The sequence below is a fragment of the Solanum dulcamara genome, chromosome 1, assembly GCF_947179165.1.
Source record: "Solanum dulcamara chromosome 1, daSolDulc1.2, whole genome shotgun sequence".
In the NCBI taxonomy this organism is placed as follows: Eukaryota; Viridiplantae; Streptophyta; class Magnoliopsida; order Solanales; family Solanaceae; genus Solanum; species Solanum dulcamara.
The window spans coordinates 6,619,517-6,640,173 of NC_077237.1; the positions used below are offsets into that span (position 1 = coordinate 6,619,517).

The 20,657-nt window shown below is 35.4% G+C and overlaps 1 protein-coding gene and 1 pseudogene across 2 annotated transcripts; both read right to left on the reverse strand.

The window, feature by feature from the left end:
• Positions 1–379: 379 nt before the first annotated feature.
• Positions 380–13,644, reverse strand: LOC129900023 (uncharacterized; annotated as a pseudogene).
• A 672-nt stretch (positions 13,645–14,316) lies between these two features.
• Positions 14,317–19,016, reverse strand: LOC129900031 (cytochrome c oxidase assembly protein COX15-like). 2 transcript variants are annotated; one of them, XM_055975014.1, is made up of 7 exons: positions 18,643–19,012; positions 17,469–17,767; positions 16,995–17,220; positions 16,653–16,898; positions 16,340–16,450; positions 14,906–15,037; positions 14,317–14,815 (listed from the first exon to the last, which is right to left on the reverse strand). In XM_055975014.1, the coding sequence occupies exons 1-7, from the start codon at positions 18,883–18,885 to the stop codon at positions 14,645–14,647; spliced, it is 1,428 nt and encodes a 475-aa protein (XP_055830989.1). In that variant the 5' UTR covers positions 18,886–19,012; the 3' UTR covers positions 14,317–14,644. The 2 variants fall into 2 exon arrangements, with proteins under 2 accessions (XP_055830989.1, XP_055830992.1); XM_055975017.1 differs by lacking the exon at positions 14,317–14,815 and having other exon boundaries at positions 14,975–15,050; positions 18,643–19,016.
• Positions 19,017–20,657: the final 1,641 nt, after the last annotated feature.

Sequence of the window (20,657 nt, forward strand, 5' to 3'; positions counted from 1 at the left end):
CATAAAATTCGAATTCGAAACTTTAGATTAAATATTAATGCACTTTGAAATTCGATTAATTTGATTCGTATGGAAAAATCCATCAGTGATGTATACACAATCTGATTCTTATCTTGTGAAGATAGAAAAATTGTTGTTTCTATAGAGCCACGACTTAAAAAAAACATATCCATTGAACACCTTTAAAGAAGAAAATATGATAACCAAGACAACAAGGAGTAACAAAATAAAAAGAAATAAGTAGGAGAAAAATAATAACAATACTTGTCCTTAAATTTCATTAAAATATATTTGTTTTCAGAAAATTCAAAATTGAGGATTAATGGTATATAATAGTAATGAAGTAATAAAGCTAGATTACACATTGAACACCTTTAATGAAGAAAACATATTAAAAACTCAATTCACTCTTTTCAAAATTGGCATCCTTGTCAAGGATTGCATTGGAATTCATCTCAATAGCAGGATAGTACAACTTACAGAACTCACAAGACCTTTGAAATACAGTTAAATGAAAAACTCCTACCTAATCTACCTAATGAATTCAAAATCCAAAAACTAGTGGCTTAGACACAAATTTAACATTCAACCACTAGCAAGCTCCCACTCAGGTTAAAATTGGAACAATACAGAGAAAATAAGCATGACCCAAGTGAGGATAACACATGCATAAAACAAGAAAATAATCTATTCCAACTCCTAACCGCAACCATGAGAGTGGTAACCTGATAGATATATCAACTCCTCCCTAATCTCCCTCTTGAGAAAATGCCAGGTGACCGACGATGATTTTAACAGGCAAATGCATTTTTCCACCAAATACGAGACATAATAAATATAATATGGACTACTATATAGCCGGTTCTCCATTTAATCAGAATCGGGCTCAACATCAACAATATCAGGAATTGACTCCATGGACTCATTATCAGATTCATGCATCAACTCTTTACCTCTGTCTAAATTCATCATCAGCGGCGAAGCAAATCCAGCATCGCTAGCTTCTGCCACCTCCTTTCTTGATGCATTGTCCGCGATATTTTCTGATCCGAGAGATACCAAATTACTCTTAGATGGTAGGAGATCTTCAAAATGTTCACTTGTTTTTCGAGTTAGTTGTGATTCAATCATGATCTCATCCCTGTCCATGGGGCTTTTCTTAGCAGCAGTAATAGGCACTACTTCCTCCAATTTACTGCTTTCAGAAACTTTTACTGCAGTGGTATCAAAAGATGGAAGCTTTTCTGATAAAGGATCACTCAATGTTTCTGGGGGTTGATTACTTATATCTGTATCTTTTCCAGGATCAGCTGCCACGGTATCCAAATCTTCTCCATTTCGCATCCAATCTGCGTAAAGGTCATCATTATAAGAGTCTGGCTCGTCAGGGGCCTTTCTGGATGTGCCAGTGTGGAATGTGTGATTTGCTGCACGGTTACTGATGTGTACATTCCCTGAAAACCACTTATTTCCAACTTTGTAATTGTTGTCAGTGGACTCGAGATCTAACAATGGAAGAGCTCGGGGATGTATAAGCACTTCCAATGCCAAAATAGCATGTGCACAACATTCAGCAACTTTACTTCCTATTTCTTGAGTCCCTGCCAACACCAAATTAGCAACAGGTTATCCATTTATGCAGATTGTAAAAAATTGGAAGGATGCTAAACTAGGGGACGAGGGAAGGACGAGGGAAGTACGAGGTGAGAACAGCAACATCATCCTTAGATATAATGTTATGTTATTCCAATGCATTGGTAGCATAATGGCATTTTAAATAGAAAGCATCACCCACTCTCTGGCCACTTCCTCAATCATTTTGAGAGCAACTGCTAGGACAAACATTTAAAAGTTGCAGTTACCACAGCTATGCAACTGACAAATTGTTGACATAAAAATTTCAACAGATCTTCTGCTCGTACCATGTCTATATATCTCTTAGTTTAAATTTCAATCGCTAGAATATTCACTCCTACCTTATCAGAGTAAGTTTTTAGTACATTTAGCACATGACACAGAAGAAGGCTGCCAAGGAATGACTCAGGCACACAGCAGATTGATTAATAGAATAATTTCATGTGCACAGTTCATACTTGCTATTGTCTAAAGGACTTGTTTCAGCTATGCCTGGAATGGCATAGAAGATTTCTAGCTGTTTCTAAGAAAAATCTGTACAATCACCTCAACAAAATTGCATCCTTACCTCTGCGAAAAAGTTCAAGCCCCTGAGATAGGTGAAGCGGGCGAGTGCGGCCAGGAGAGAGGAGAAAAGCCAGAAGTGCTCGTAAAGCTGCAATTTGATAGTCTCGCCAAATACTGGTTGATGAGTCAGAAACCAAATTGCCTCTGCCATCCTTGGCCCACCCTCCTTTAGAAGCATTTCTGGTAACATCCAAAAGAAGGGTGATCAACATTTACTCGCCAACCTTCAGATCTCCTAGAACCACCCTTAAAATGACAAAGATGAGATACTTGCCATCAAGAACAACTTTTGGAGATAGGTAGGTACAAAGGAAATAAAGTGGATAATATAGAATACATTTTGGTGTGTGTGTGTGTGGGGGGGGGGATGGTAGAGTAGGAACTATTACATGGTCACAAAATATTCCAAATCTTCTAAGTATTAAATTGTGGACAACCTAAACTCAAAAATTAGGCACCATAGCATCATATAACAAGTATGCAATCTTCATGTACTCATTATATCCTAGAAGATTATTTAATTATCCGGAATTATAATTAGTTCATGGATTAAGGATAAGGACAAGCAGCCGAGGTATTGACAAAAACAATTTCATCGGATATTAGAAATATAATGACAAAGAAAGGACCTTACTCAAGCAGTCGTAAAACAGAGTTGCAGACTACTACTTTAACTGTCAGATGAATATTACTAATAGATTAAAATCATGAAACCAATAAGCTTGTTACAGACGTAAAATTAATAAGGATGATGATTTTGAATGAAGGTGGATTACATATAGGTATAGAGTGATAAAGAATGGATGTTTTCAACTGAGAACTAAGGAATTGAAGCTCTCGTGTACCATCTCTTAATTCTGCAGATGCTTAAGAGAGTGCATGAATGATTTTCTTCTGTACAATGAACAATGGGTTACTTGCCAGGATCTCACTCTAGGAAAAGATCAGCTCATTCACCAATAAACATAAATTGTTATCCCAAGAATAAGGCAACCCTAGGCTAAAATCTTTCCTGAGAGCAAGGAAGAGGCACTTTCACAACATAATAGCTAGAAAATATCTTTTCTCTAACCAGAAATCTGATTCACATTAATTTTTCAACTTCTAAAGCACCCAGGCAAGAATGCAGGTGGAGATCCCAGCTTTAACAAGTATACCTAAGGACATGCTTTAGAAATTGATTGAGCGTGTGCATTTTAGGGAGTGCCTATATTCTCTCTAATAATTGTTGAAGCATTTTCATTAAAAAAATGATTACCAGGCATTAGAAATGTCCCGTCACTCTCCTTTTTGCCTGCATTACTTTCTATTTTGCTTGGTCCGAAAATGGTGTCAGCTTTCTATAACATGAAACTTCTTTTTTGACACTTTTCAATGCTTTTTCTTATATGATATTCTGCTGCCAAGTTAAAACCCTACTTTTATGATATTAAAAGTACGAATTCATCAAAAAGTCAACCTTATCTTCTACTTTGACCCTCGTGCTATTACAAAATAACTTGCAACTCTTTCAAAAATTATTTTTAATATAAAAAATTCTCCTCTTAAAAACCACATGTTGTCAAAAGTAGTCCAAAGTGAGAGCAACATTAAGCATACCACAGCAAGAAGGGCTTCCAATGCCTCTAGTGCAGCTATCTTGACAGATAATGAAGCCATGTTTGGGGACTTTTCCACTTCAAAAACATCTTTATCAGGCTGCTCCTCAAGCAAACTACTTGTACTTGCATGCTTCCTATTCTTGTGAGAAGTCTTTGTTGTAGTCTCTGGATGTATCTTCTGTTGTGCAACGGAAGATGTGCCTCTCTCATCTAAATCCATCAATGATTTGTTAACAATCACACCAGTGAGGTGTGTGGATATCCCTGACAAATTAAAATTGCTGCAGTCAGTGACAACCTTATAATCAATCACAACCACTATCAAAATCACCAATCCACAACAGCTCAGAGAACTAGATTTATTTGGCATATGATAAAGATATGGACATTGGGTATAACTCAACCTTAAAAGCTAGCTCAAGCGGTGAGGATTTCCCAGTCCATATAAGGAGTTGTGCCTATCCACAAATGATGCAGTATATCTGGGGGCCCAACATCGAGTTAAACAAGAATTGAAATGGGCAAGGCTTTGATACCATGATAAAGAAATGGACATTGGGCCTAACTCAACGCCTAAGGCTAGCTCAAGAGGATAGAGTTCCATATTGGCACTTTAGGGACTGGGAGGTCTTTACATGATCTTGGGCAATCCTCTCACCTAATGAGCTAGTGTTTAGAGTTGAGTAAGGCCCAAGTTCCATTTCTTTATCATAGTATCAGAGAGAGCAGGCAGAGGCCCTGGGTTTGAGCCTCACCGCAACCCATTGGAAAAAATTGACGTGTTTGGCTCATGAACAAGGAATCAAGCACTCATGTGAGGGGCCGTGTTGAAATACAATATAATTAAAATAACTAGAAGTGTTCGCTCACTGACAACTTAATCTTTTTTTTGGTGACTGTGGTGTCCAGGCTAGCTTTCGCGCACCTCGACTAAGACTAATTCCACGAGATACCTCCCACCTCCCACCAACGACAGGTACCAGGTAATACTGTCCACCAAAACTAGGACAGATGGGAAGAATCACCAAGTATTTCTTTTTTGTCTCCACTGAGTTTGAACCTGAGACCTTAGGATCCTCAACCACACCACTGACCACTGACAACCTAATCTTTTAAATGAGATGGTCTCATAGTGTGCCCTTACTAACAACTTAATCTTTTAAATGAGATAGTCTGATAATTCCAAAAACATACATGCAAGGTATGGAACATAAGGATCTAATCTGAACATCGATACCTGCCAGCTAAGATAAGACAAAATACTTCCTTGCTTGAACTTGACTGAAGCTTTCATATTAAAATGACAACGTTTTCTTCCAAACAAAAAGAGATCATTTACTTTGTCAATCATTTGAACTCCTCCATACTGAAGGGACTTCAAGAAAGCATAAGGCTTACAAAATATGTGATATTTTAGTAATAGAAAACATATGGAAAAGAGGAATATCTACCATCCATAAATACAGCTAAAAGAGGTATCCAACAAAAATAATACTCCCTCCATCCCATTTTATGTGGCAGTGCCGTCCCCAAAAAATAATGTCACCTTACTATAATTAGAAACAATTTAACTTTAAAATTCCCCTTTTACCCTTAATGAAATGATTTACAACCACACAAATATCTAAGAATGGTTTTAAACAATAAATTTCAAAAGTCTTCCTTTTTTTCTTAAATACCGTGCCAAGTCAAACGGTACAACATAAAATGGGACGGAGGGAGTAGTTTGTTTGACAAGCTTTTAGGAGGAGAGACTTTGTTATGTTTACCAAATAGCGCTCACTAAAGTCACTTTAATGCTAACTTTTAGTTGACTTTTCTTCAGAATAAAATGTTAAGTGAGACCCAATAAGGATAAAATGGGGATGGAGTCATTAAATAGTTGCCAAATAAGGAAAGTTGACATTCTTTTTGGGATAGACTAAAAAGGAATGGGTGCCACATAAGATCGGACAGAGGAAGTATTTACTATCTCATCTAAATATGGAGAGCTTATGAGCATTTAGTGACATGCACACAGACAACCCAACCTCTAAGTTAGGCAGCTGGTTATTAGCATAACAAAGGCCAAAAGAAGTACAAAGTTATTGAAAATTTAAAATGCCTACCAACCCCCAATGACAGCAGCAAGACTTTCATAATTGCGTACACCTTTATCCTCAGCTCTGGCAAAGTAGACGTCTCAAAGTAGTTGGTTAGGAGTCGTATTATAGATCCAACATGAGGGAGCAACTGGCTGCAAAAGAGAGAAAGAAGCAGCTAAGTCTTAGCACTAGTATCCTCTAATAGATTGCCCAATATGGAAAGGGGAACTATAATAAAATAATCAACCAAATATTGAAAAAAAAATGTAATGGACTTTGCTTTTGAACTGGTGTTATGGATCCATGCATGGGGTAAATACCCACATGTGTTATAAAGTTTGTGAGCACTTTATCCTAGTATGCACTAGTTCTCTACCATAAATTTTAACCACCACCTTAATCATTATACAAAGTGATATCCTCATTCTCTGCCTCAAAGTTTATTTTTGCAGCTTTAGCTCATTACCTCTTGGATAAAGCAGCAACATACCCTGGAATTCTAACAGGGCAGTCTACATACCGACTGATATCAATGGAAAACATAGACAATTTTAAATGCCTAAATAGTGATAGAACAGGCTGAACTTATCAAAACAATAAAAAAAAAAACAGTGATAGAGTAGGTTGGCGTTCAAAATCAAAGGTATATTCATAATTAGGTGAAGCAAAGATGCAACAAGCACCTGCAGCGTTTCTCAAAAAAAAAGGATGTAACAAGCACCTGCAGCATTTGAACTCTAATATTGCAATGTATCAACATTCTACTTCATAAACCTAAAGAAGACAAAATTAGCTCCTCCTTGTACTTAGACAACAACCAGACTACCAGAGTATGACAGGTTGAACCTTCTCTTAGTTATCCCCAAAAGAGAGAAGGTAAAATTTAAGGAAAACAAGGAAGAATGACTAATGAAGACGTTATCTCCTCTCCTTACCCAAGATGGTCAATGGGTGAATTTAGCTGATCCCGGGAGATCAGGCTTGGATTCACTTCCTTCTACTTTGGGATGACCCAGGGAATACTTTTATAAAAATAAAATTACTATACAATAGGATGAGGGGAATGGGGAATGGGGAGGGGGGTTACAAGGTGGGGATTCGAACCCCCACCAACAAGGTGAGAGTTTAGGTAGGTAGCCCAACCAACTGGACTACTAAAATTGATTCCCCAAACCAGGGAATGTTGATCTTTCTACAAGTCAGGTTTGCCAAATTATTTAAAGACATGGAACTAAATCTAAAACCTGAACAGACACGTTAATAATGGTCATATTATATTGTGCATGTCCGAGATGGTATTTTATCCTACGGAGAATTATGAGTCTTTGGGACAAAGATAGTGAAATGAATAAATGTAATCAACTGAAACAAGACATAGAAAAACAAATATTGAAAAGCTCACCTGCCCAAAGAGCTTGAAGTGGAATTGCCTTATAACCTTTTATTTTTGGTGTAACCATGTCGTCCCCAAAGAGGTGGAGGCTATTACTCCCTTTTTAGATAGTCTAGGAGGGGTATAGATGCTAGATATTTTGGTTTTGCTTACTGTATACTCCTGAGTCCTGATGTAATTACTACTGAGATACACCACCGGTGTATTGTTGTCTATAAAATGTCTACTCTATCAACAACAACAACAAAAAAAAACTCACCTGCCCAGTCCCCTAACGATTGATGAAAGAAGATCCAATATGTGTGAATGCAAGACTGGGAGTTCTGAACAAAAAAATTCTTGTTTCATTGTAGTCATGTAGGCGATGCCTGGTGATGAGGAACCATCAACCATCAGCACTCTTTTAGCAAAAGCTATTAAGGGAAGTACATGCATAGCAACCTAGTAAGCAAGAGAAAAAAATTAACATAATTCCTCAACTGCTTCTATAACTCACACCACACATACGGAAATAAATTAATCATGAACCCCCATTTGGATGTGACCACAGATTCTGACCTGAAATGGGTAAGAACTCGTAAGCAATTCACAACTACAAAATATCAGGGTAGAGATTCTGGAGATCTGCAAGTGCTCAGACCTCATTGTGTTGTCTACAGTTCCTCTATACAAAGATTGGCCCCCTAATGTAGGGGGTGGGTCTTTCCCAGGGGGAAGCAGCAATCTTATGGCCTCAGTTCTTATAGTTTCTACAAATATATTTATAAAGATGAATCTCAGTTGGAGCTCTTGCCATGATTAGTAAGGATAGTCGATCAATATCTTAAAATCACCTTGCTCTAGACCGTGGAAGGCATCATTCAGCTGAATATTGATTGACAGCATGATCTTCTGCATCATCAATAGCCAGCTATCCTCGTCCCCTCTTGATTTTGGTAGCAAAGCCAAACAATAACCAAGCTTCTGAAAACTAAAACCACATGAATTCCTCTACTTTTGGCTATCATATTCTAGCTAGAATTCAAATAAACATTCTGGGTTTTGTCTCACCTTCAACATACTAGGACTGCACTTGCCTGACATAAGCCTCAAGACAATAGCATCCTCAACCTGTCAAAATAACCACGTCAACTAATGCATCTATACTGAAATAGACATGATATAATGATTAGGACTCTCCGAAGAACACAATTAAGAAATAGAAGCAACAATCAAAAGCTTAAAATAATGGCAAATGAGTGTGAGCCAAGAACCAATTTCATCAATGGGGCGAAAAGAAATGAAACCAGTGTCACAGGAAACTGTTTCATTAAAGCCTTACTTAAATCCTTCAATATGCTCCCATCAGCATAAATCTAATTTCTCAGGTTTAGCAAAATGACTTCCTAAGCAAAGTGCTTAAGAAGCTAATCCTAATCTGCATATATCATGCTTCCTTTCTATCTTGTTCTCGATGAACAAACTAGACATTGATGCATCATGAACTTGGATCCTATTTAGCAAGCCTTAGAGTAGTTTGAATGTTACACAAAGTAAAAAAAGAAAATCATGACACCGACAAAGAACTTACACCATCATAATGCCGTTGAATGGAAGATGGGAAAATATCTAAAATGGTGCACAACAGAAAAATAGCTTCTTCCTGCACAGGTTGCAAGAGATGTCAAAACCCTGAAACAAAGGCAAGCAACCACTACACATGCAGTAAGCAAAACTAACATAATACTTTCAAGAAAGAACAGCTCAGCGAGTTTTACTAACCCATGAAGCATCAAATTTATCCTCGTTTAGCTGCTTCAATAATGGTTGAATTAGTTTTGTACTGAGTGCTATACCATCTTTCTTTGCATTTGGCAATCCACTCAACCTGATATTAAGGAAGGGAAAGGCACATATCCTTTTGATCAGAAAAATCTTCATAAGTCAAAAGGCCAGCCTAAACCCTTTTTACAGGGCTCTGCATAAATTTCCAGCAGAATTTACATTAAAGGGAAAAATGCCCCAAGAGAGAAACACTGAACTTGCTACAACTTTAAAATTTTAGAAATCTTATCAAAGTTAGTGCAAAAACATTGAACAGTCTGTGTAAGTTCTGTTCCTTAGTGTGCACAAATGGAAGTAAAGACTTTCCACTTTACCCAGCGTGAACACTTACAAAATAAGGTAATCCTGAGGTAGGAACATCTAAAAGACCGGAAATATCTAAGTCTGCTCAGTCTTGCAGCATTCCTTACTTAGTTACACTAGCTTTCACTTTATTAGTTAGGATTAAACTGAGTAGTCTTTTTCCTTTCTAAAAGGGGCCAATTGACTGGTGCTCCTTCACTATATACCATCACCAAATCTTAATATTTCACTCGCTGACGAAGCTAATTTCAGGGTTACCCCACAGCCATATCTGTAGGAAGGTGCATAAACTACTAATTCCAAATAAATGCCATATCATACAGGAGAATGTTCATATGATGAGTATTTTACTTGCAAACACCATTAGGATCAGAAAGGAAATTTAATGCGCAAACCTAAATTAAACATTTATTTGAAAGAAAATGATGATTTCATAAGGCATCAGCGGTAAGCATAAGCAAGAAGTTCCCATTAACATAATATATTTTTCCTATCAGAAAGAATTTCCCATTAACGTAACATCAAAAAGGTTTTTCCAAGTTAAGAGAAAGTAATAACTCTCTCCATCAACCCTAGACTCATTGAGTACAATAAACAACAATCGGAATCAAAAGTTACCAAACAAACCTTGTGAACAAATCTGACAGGGAGGCACAAGTAGCTACCTTCACAAAGTGAGAATCCGCAGGGGACTAATCCAAGTACCCACATAAACAAAAAAGAAGTGGACATCCATTAACTTCTCACATTGATTTAAAGCAAAACTTCCGCAAAGATATAAGAGGTTAGCTGTAGTCAATCTAATGTTTGTTACTCCTCACTGATTAATTAAGAGCACATATAGGATTGATCAAGGCACCAATTAATAAGACACTTATCAGGTTGAGTAAACCAAATGATTAGCACTTTTAATGGTTTGAAATCCCAGTTACTTTACTGTTTAGTTCAATGATATCTACATGGATCAGTCATTTTGATGCATAGTTTATAATGAAAACAACACAACTCATACATCTTCCCTGCTTTCCAGATCATAGTTCTAATTCTTGCAGATATGATAACATCCAAATGTACTTTTTACATGACCAAAACGAAAGAAGGAATATAAAATATTATGTAGCCACAGCGGCAAATGTTTGCACTTCTACTGAAACAGGAATATGAATTCATTTTATATACGTCATCAACCAAAAGAAGATTAGGCAAAGAACTCTTATCAATAAAGGATAAACTTGATTACCTGAAGGTGAACTAAGAGTTTGTTAAGCCACGCAGCGTAGGAAGCTAAGAAACGTTCCCTACTGCACTCTTGACTTGTCACCCCGAGCAAACATATACCAGCCCAGCATTTAACTGGCACAAACAATCACAAAAAACTAACTCCTTAATCCTACATTGAAAACATGCAGGAAATCCAATGTAATGAAGTTCATAAACAGCAATATGCTTCAGGAACCATGTAAAAACCATAATAAGGTTTCATTATCCAATCAGTAAATTCAGCTACTGAAGGAACTGATCCAGTTGCAAAAGGTGAAATAATATATCATCGTTATTCAAAAAGGACAGCCCAATGCACTAAGCTCCCATATGCATGTCCAAGAAAGGGCCGGACCACAAGGGTCAATTATACACAACCTTTAATCTTGCATAAATGCAAGAAGCTATGTACACAGCTCGAACCCAAATGGCAACAACTTTACCAGTTACGCCAAGGCTCCCCTTCATCATCAGTATTCAATTTTTGCAAATTATAAGCACAAGCATCGACACAGAGCTGTTGCTTTTGGTGACTTGCAGGTCATAGGTTCAAGGTGTAGAAATGTATGTTCAATAGGTTACAAGCAAACAAGAATGAGAAGCACAAAATGTAGATAGCTAGGCACAAATTCATTATACATTTTCTAAAAAGGCATATCACACACTCAAACATGCAAATAAGCACTCTCAAAGTGAGAGTGGCCAATTAGGCACCTCAACTTGGTCTCAAGTGGCAATTAAACACTCCACGAGACACTTGGCCAATTAGGCACCTCAACTTGGTCTTCACATAAAATCTTGATTTGGGGGTCGAATAACGATCCGTTTTAGCTGAAATTTGACATGTGAGTTTATTTAATCATAAGTAAACATAATCGAAAAGAATTTCAGATTTGACTTCAATGACTCGGAATGACCTTTTGATCCAATTTTTTATCCGAAAATAAATATAGCAATATGGGTGTCATTAGATTCATATTCTTATGAAGATTATATATTTGAACAGATTTTGATCATTCGAAAGCGTTACGAAAGGCTCAAGTTTTAAGGTGATTATTCAATTTAATTGAGGTTTAATCCTAGTTTTGAAATTCAGAAAATATGGGAGTTGACATGTTAAGTGGCATCAAGATTAGGAGCGTGTTTATAGATTTGCTTAAAATTTTGGGTCTAGGCTAGACGTATGGTAATAAGGGTGTTTTTAATTTTGAAATCTTATTGTGATTATTTATTTGACTAGATTATGTTGATTTGGAGGCCCAACGAAAAGGGAAGGCTTAAGTCCCGGAATGATTGCTTGATTAATTAAGGCAAGTGAATTTCTAAACCTTATTTTAAGCTTGTAGATGCTTGTATTTTCGTGTTATGTGTACTGGGGAGTAATGAGAATTGGACTGGGTTATTGACTGTATGATTGGCCTTAAAAATGGAGTTGAGGGGTATAAAATGGTGATCTAATGACATGTATTGGTGAAATTGATATGTTGTGATTATGGATTTATTTTGTACATGTGAAATGACTATGTTGATATGAGATTAAAAAAATTATTGTTGTTGTCATGTTATTATCGTGAATTATATGAACATGAATTGATTGCATTGGTTCTGACATATTGTGTTCAGATTGAAAATGATATGAAATAAAAGGGATCGGGCTACATGCTCCGTGACAGATATTATGAAACAAAAGGGTCGGGTCACACGCTCCGTGACAGGTATTATGAAACAAAGGGGTCGGGCCACACGCTCCGTGGCAGGATATATATATTGAGGGGACGGGTCACACGCTCCGTGGCAGGTTACATGGACATAAATGTCCCCATGGGTTTCGAACTGTAATTCAGCGGATGTGTACCGATAGGACAGACATGCATCATCTCATTGCATTGCATCGCATTTTATTGATATTTGTGAATTCGTATTTACCCCTTTATTGTTATGCTGAACTTGACTTGATATGATTCATTGATGAGACTATTGATGAGTATTCGTGGATTGTATTACTATTATTATTGTACAAGTGTAGAGTTTGACTAATTTTATGCAGATTGTAGTTAAGTAGGTTCGGTTGGGAGGACAAGAGTAATTTTATGCAGATTGTAGTTAAGTAGGTTCGGTTGGGAGGACAAGAGTACTTGTATCTATTGAGCTTTGCTTAATTTTAGTTGTCCACTTGTTGAGTACCGTGTTATTTGGTACTCACCCCTTACAGAAACATTTGTGTAGGTTGTAAATCCGGACTGCTTGATCTCCTAGTGTTTCCTACCAATTCCAAAGCCATCATCTCGAGTGTTGAGGTAGCTGTTACATCTATCTAGCGGACATATCTTACTCTTGTATTTTCTTTCATAATTCGATAATGTATTAGTGGCTTGTACATATGACAACCAATCTTGGAGAAATTTGAGTTTGGTTTATGTGTTTTTGATTAAGTTAAATTTTTATTTATTTCGTTTTCTTCCGCATCTACTTTCCATTGGGTATTAGACCGTGGGTTGAGATGACTGCAATCACACCCGAATTTGAGTCGTGACATGTGCATATTCAAAGGAGTATTTTTTTTATATATAGTATAAATAAAATAGTTTTTAAGATTATTCACCGTGTCACTAGAGGCAAGAGCGACTATTCGATTGATCCAGGAATCAACGGCTGCTGTCCAATTTTCAATCAACTTTTCATCAGATTCAGGTGGAGCTGATTCGGACAATAACTGATGAGTCTTAATGGCAGAAACAACATATGAGAGAACCGATGGGTTCCGAAACTGATGCTACGGTCAGGAACATACTCCTTCAGCAGAGAGAGAAGTAACCGAGGCTTCAAACCGACGTCATACATGTTCTCAATTGTATCAGAGGCCGCCATTGAAGAGAAAAAGAGAGGAGCAAACTTTGCAGGTATAGTTTAGGGTTTAAGGATAAACCCTGAAATTTTACTAAGGACAAAAGGAAATGTTCCATTTTTATGAAATCGGGTCGGACCTTACTATTTTCGCCAATTGTCATTTTTGGACATTTGTTTAGAGAAAATGACCATTTTTTATAATTTTTGTTACTTGTGAATTTTTTAAAACAATTTAAAGATTTTTATCGAGCAAATTGAAAATCTATGAGAAAATATTAAATTATGATTTAAAATTTATAAGTTATTCCAATGTTAAATGATGTTTTAATATTTTGTTCAAATCTTCATACAAATAGTCAGACAGATTTATTATTTATTTTTCTAATCGATATGTAGATTATATATGAGTTATACATATATTATATGTTCGCTGGCTATTTTTGTACATAAGATTGAGAAACATATAAAAGAATATTAGAGTAGAATCTAATGTTATATAAAGGCCAATTCTATTTTAAGTTTTAATTTTTGACTAAATACTTCGACACTCAATAGACTCTTAAACTTGGCATATTGGTAAAAACTCTTTCAACTTAGTTAGCATCCAAATAAACACAGCAACTGGGTTGAAGAGTGGCTCTTAAACCTGTTTCCTAAAATCTTAACACAAGCGATCGCAAGTTTTTACAAAAGAAAATTTCGTTACTTGTGTTAGGATTCTCGCTTATGATATCTCTAAGTCTATCACCAAAAACCTTCCCCGATTGACAAAATATCAAGCTTAGCAAACATAATAAAGAAATTCTGTATCAATGAACTTTTATCTTTGTAATCAACTAGAATAGAACTTATTCAACAAGGAGGAATTTTCCTTAACCCCCACTGATAAAGTTGATTGTTGTTGATTTTCTAACGACTCATTGAATGACCATAGACAAAAGTACAAGATTACAGGTTCTTTACAAGATTAATCATTCAAAATTTTCCAAAAACATTTGAAAACAAGAGAGGCAGAAAAAAATGCACTTTTTTCTAAAAATAATCTGCGAGTCGTGCAAGGATCACAGATGGTATAATTTAAAATGCCTAACAATGTCAATGTTCTATGACAAGTTATGGTATCAATATCATCAGACCATTTTTGTGACTGTAGGTAATGTCTTAAGAAGTAATGGGGAAGGTCGCCGCACAGTGTGATTGAGCAAAATCATGAATGTTAAAAGAGTCAATGCTCCAGCCTGATGAGCAGTTCCTAGAGAAACTGGGACATAGGAAAGAAGGGTAGATATGCCCAATGTGACCTGCATTTGAAATCAAAATGATTCAACCATCAAAGTGACTAAAAAAAAGTCATTCGCGGAGGATTTTTGATGATGCATGAAGAGTAGTACCTGCAGAGCAGCCATGCCCATGGTGCTTCCAATTAAATGTTGTACAGCAGGATGCATATCCAGCTTTCTGGCTGACAACCATAATCCGCCAATTGCAGCTAAAGTAGCAGTGGCAAGTATACGATGATCAAGCTGCAAGAGATGACTGAAATTCATCATAAAGAACGTGTCTCGGTATCTAGAAACAAATGCTTAAACTGTCATTCTAATCATAGTTTTCGGCCAGTTGCCATATTGTCCTATCACATGATTCACGGTTGTGGCAATGAGACATAACAAGTCTTAGCTCGAGTCCAACAATGTAACTTTCTCAAAGTAGCTTTATCCGGAGAAAACCCACGGCTACTAAAATAAATCAAAGTTAACAATAATCTACTTTATGAATAGTGTTTGAATTAGGACATATGCAAAATTTAACTAGTAAAATTTAAAACCCCACCAAAGACCTTCTGCGAAAAAATGAATCAGTTAAATAATTCCATTAAAAGAGAAATACAGTCACCTTGACACAGTTTGTTCAAATAAAAGCGACTTTATCCTTTTGATTATCGAATGAATATACTTCGTTTAACTTGTTTTATTGAGCTCCAGTATCTTCACAAATCATGATTAGCAGGAGGAATAAAAGAAGTTAAGCTTGTATAAAATATATCAAAATTTTCTCTATCAGCAGCATCATGCACAATTTTTTTATTAGGGAAATCACAACAATGACCTCCTTCCAACTCTTTTCTGCCACCACTTCTTCATGGCGCTAAATATGGAGTTAGATATCATTTATTGGACTAAAATATCTTATCTATCAAAATTGGACAACCCAGAAAGTTCAAAAACAAAAGTTAACCTGAACATGATGTATTCTCAAAGAAATTGGATAGGAATTTTCATATAGACTGTGTTTGTAATAGAAGATTAATCACAATTCACATGCAAACACTAACAAGGAAAATTAAAGCACCTTGAGTGCTGCCTTTTCACACTAAATTGAATCCGCCAGAGTAATTCCATTTAAAGAAACATACAGCCGTAACACACTTTCTTCTGATAAAAATAAACTTAATATCTTTTAATTAGCCTGAGCCGAGGGTCCTTCGGGAACAGTCTCTTTACCTCCATGAGGTAGGGGTAAGGTTTGCATTACACTCTCTACCCTCATACCCCACTTGTGGGATTTCATTGGGTATGTTGTTGTTGTACGAAAAAAATGAGTCAAGCTTGAATAAGAGGATCTCAGCAATTCTCTTAGTCAACAGCAACGTTCTTTTTTAAAAAAAAAAATAACTCTATCAACAGCAACATACACAATTACCTACATAACCACACTCTCTTTTACCAATTCTTCTTCATGAGGCTAAATATGGAGTAAAATTTCATGCCACAATATCTGATCTTTCAAAAGTAGACAAACCGGAAAGTCCAGAAACAAAAGTTTACCTGAACAGTTGAAGTATTCTCAAAGAAGTTGCGGATAAGAGGTTTCATACTAAAGATATCATCTGGAATCCATGTATCTCCCATCTTTGGAAAAGTATTGAATGCCCGTCCCTGAAGTAAATTCATTCAGCCAATATTCAGATCATTGCTTCCCTTTAACCAAACTTATTAAGAGAATAATGTAAACAGTGCATACATGAAAGAATAAGAAAGCTTGTTTTTTCTTTGTTGTCTCTCAAATCCCATAACAAACCATCAAATACTTAACCTGTGCAAGCATAAAACTATGACATGGAGAATATTAGTTACATACAGCGTCATTTCCTGCAACAAAAGCTCCAGAGATAGCAGTAATTCCAACAAGGATACCCACAGGAAGTGCAAGCCGCTTAACTTTTGCAGCCCCACGAACACAGGCAAGTGATTCGGCAGGAGGTTCAGGCATAACAACAGAAAGAGCCGTCCAGAAGAGTCCGCAATAAATAGCAAATGCGGAGGTAAGATGAGCTGCAAGGCGGTAGGGGCTTACTCTTGGTTCAACGTACTCAGATGCTGGCTCCTGAGGGAAAAAATGATTTAAACAAACTTAAAGAATGATGTGTCTTAACTCTTATATGAGTTTAACAGCCACTTAATTAAATGAATTGCTTGGTACCTCTAAGCCACTTTTCACCATCCACCAACCTATGAGCCCCTGTCCAGCACCAAGAGCAAAGAGTCCAGAGAGTCTAAATCCTAGTCTTACTGTTATGTATCCCTTACGAAGAAAATATGAGAATGGGAGTGCAAACATTATACCAAGGGCCCTTCCCCACATTCTGTGTGCATATTCCATCCAATATATGAACTTGAAATCCTCAATGTTCATCCCCTTGTTCACACTGTCAGGATTAAATTTAAGTCAAATCACTAGGCAACCCCAGTATAAGAAAAAATCCAGAAATAAGATTCAATAATAATCTTCATAATTCATAATAAAAAATATCAATATGGAATATCGAATGATCCTCCAGTGCATATTTGTTTTCATGAAGCCAAATAAAAAAATAACTTTTTGGTGTTTTAGCATATACGCACTAAGATTAGAGTAAGTGAAGTGCACTGAGCACATACTGCTGTTTGGACTGACCGTTTGTATTCCGGGGATTGCTGGTACTTCTCAAATTCAACCAACCAATCTTCATCTGTTAGAGGAGGAAGGCCCCCAGTAAATTTCCAGTCCGTCATTGATAAACCAGAACGTGTCAGCCGTGTGACACCACCAAGCACAACCATACTAAAGACCCAAGCAGCTGATGCAAAAAGCCATATGCCAACCATTTTTTGGGCATGGGGTCCAGCAGTTACAAGGAACTTCAATCCCTCCTTATTTTCAGCTGCAGAAGCAGCCACTGTGGAAATTTTTCTAAAAGAAGTTCTATGCACACCCTGAAATCAATACATATATTCTTGTTGGCTGCCACAATGTAGATATATGGAAAGAAAAACAGATGCAAAGGGAAACAAATCTGACCTAAGAATTTCTAAATTTCTTACTTGCATATTCATACATCTATTCAACGCATAAACACCTCCCTTTAACTTACCGTATCAAAATTGGAGCATTTGGGAGAACAAAGGTGAACAAAGAATAAGTTATCATGAATTAGCTGTCAGTTGTTGACTAAAAGCAGCAAAATTTGTTTTAAAATAAATAAATAAAAGCAATAACTAGATCAAAGATCACAGCCACAGTTAATCTAATAATATAAAGAAAATAAGGGTGAGGGGTCAAATACTCACCTAAAGTATCCTGGTTTTATGAGTTTCCTACCCGAACTATCCAGTATTTACTTCTCCTACCTGAACAATTTACAACTGTTTATTAAAACACACCTCAACTATCTGTTCTTCTCTTTTCCTACCAGAAATATCACCATCGTTAATGTAGGAAAAGTGAACAGCTGATAGTTGAGGTGTGTTCCAATAAACATTTGATGATAGTTCTGGTAAGAAACTCACGTGCCTGGTAGTACGATACTCAAAAAAATGGGATACTTTAGGTGTTTTTGACACCACTCAAAAAACAACTAATTACAAAGAAGTACAGTTCAATACAAATTAGTCTATCCAAAACACAAAACCCCAACAACAATTAACTAATCCACATAATCCAATCACACACTTTACAATAATGAAAAATCATAAAACCCATTGAACAAATAATTTCAATTAAAAAAAGGTCACATAATCAAAGAATGCTTAACACTAATATAGAAAAAAAAGGGAAAACTTTCTAACAAAATAAGAGAACAAAAACCAACCTTGTGATTAAGGTGATGAAAAGATCTTAACCCATAGTTAACAAAGGTCCTTCTACTAAAGTTTATGCTAGAAGGAGTAAGCTTAGGGAGAAAAGATAAGAGCCTGTACTGATTCAATGTCGAAAATGAAGCTTCATTTGAAATTTTGGTTGCTGTAAAACCCCATCTTCCAAGATTCGATGAAATCTTGACACCCAAATCTTTGTTTCGCCTCAGAAGTGAAATTAATCTGCTCTCTAACATTGCTCTTTTCTGAGTTTCGATTTTCTCTATCAAATTTGCTGTAAATTTTGTGCGTTGAGTTTATGTTGCTGCGCTCTTTGGGCAAGCTAAATCTTGGACAGGGTTTAAGGATGAACCGGCCGGTTCACAAAAATCCGGAGGCAAACCGGTGAAGTAAAGCGTGGATATTAGTATAGCCATAGGATTTTATTAGTCTTTTTTATTTGTGGGTATTTTATTTTGTAATATGTTTTTATTCGAAAAAAGAAGAGAGTTAATTACCCATTAAGACTTATTATGGATAGACTTTTTGTATTATAAAATTAAATATTTATGTTTTTGAAAATTCAATATTTACACCCCGGTGATGTTATCTCTATTTTATTAAAAAAACATTTAAAACTTTTATATAATGTAAATCCTACCCAAATGATAATTCATCTACCTATATATAAGATAATTTTTGTAATGAAAGAATAAATTAACGAGATAATTACTTAAAAGTACAATTAATTCAAGTATATTGTTAAAATGAATCAAGATTTTTAGACTTTATTAATTTTAGTCACTAACATATTATTATCTTTCTTTCCTTTTTCTTCTCTATACACCTAGATAGAACACACACACTCTCTTCTCCACGTTCAGGAACCATCCTAATTGAAAGCGGTAAAGAAAACAACGCAAGTTTTATTGTGGAAAACTTCTTTACTCAAGAGAGTAAAAATAACGATCTATAATGTGTAGGATTTCAACAACCAATCTCTACTAACTTCAACGAATAGTTTTAGATTAATTATAATTATATGATTTAAAGGACTAACTCTAATATCTCTATTCCATAATTAAATTATATTATTCTAATAACTCTCCAGAAAGATAAACTCTTTTCGTGTTAACCAATCACACTCTAAACAAATTAAAAGTTATTACAATTCAGATAATAATCTTATTACAACTTTTATTATGAAAACAAAAACAATTTGAATCACTTGTTCTTCTTTCTTCTTCTGGAACTACTGTGTATAGCCTATGCTAAGACACTTGATTTTGCGCATTTGACGGCTGAGTGTTCTGCCCATAAATCTTCCTTTATATATAGTGGATATAATACATTGTGTTCAGTGGCGGATTTAAAATTGCTAAATTTTATCCGTCTTATCACACCATTTTGACATTTCTTTTTATTTTTATTGTGCACCATTAAATTCTTCTTTAAAATATTATGTCTTTTTTTTAACTTTCACTTTTTGCAATGTCTTATTTTATTTTAAAATAATGCAAAGATTGAATTATTAATATTATAATATATATTTAGTGTTTAATAACAATAAAAAATAAAAATCAAAAGTATTAAACAACATCAGTATTAATATGTTGAATGATAAAAATATTAGCTGAAAAGAACGATCTATATAATTCGATGATATAAATTATAAAAGTTGACAAAATACAAGAATCTCTATATATATATAATAACGGAGAGTAATTTGCAATGTGGTTAAATCAAGTGGCAAGCTATTGAAAATATTAAGCTTTTAGGTAGAAAAAAAAATTATTTGTTTATTAAAACTAAAAATCTACAGCTGTAGAGTTCTAAATGAACTCCAATTGTTTCATAAACTTATCTTTTTAAATATTACATAATATATTTGAATACATTTAATTTGAATACTAAATAAATTATTATTATTATTATTATTATTATTAACAACAAGAACAACAAGATAATAATAATTATAGTAATAGTAATTAATAATAGTAGTAGTAGATTTTTTCACTAATGATAATTT

What these genes read in the sequence shown, in the direction of transcription:
- LOC129900031 (XM_055975014.1), bottom strand. Translation starts at nt 18,885, where the DNA reads ATGTTAGAGAGCAGATTAATTTCACTTCTGAGGCGAAACAAAGATTTG. An exon ending in TGGTGAAAAGTGGCTTAGAG is followed by an intron (nt 16,899 to 16,994) that starts GTACCAAGCAAT and finishes TTTTTCCCTCAG; the next exon opens with GAGCCAGCATCTGAGTACGT. An exon ending in TGGGCATGGCTGCTCTGCAG is followed by an intron (nt 14,816 to 14,905) that starts GTACTACTCTTC and finishes TTTCAAATGCAG; the next exon opens with GTCACATTGGGCATATCTAC.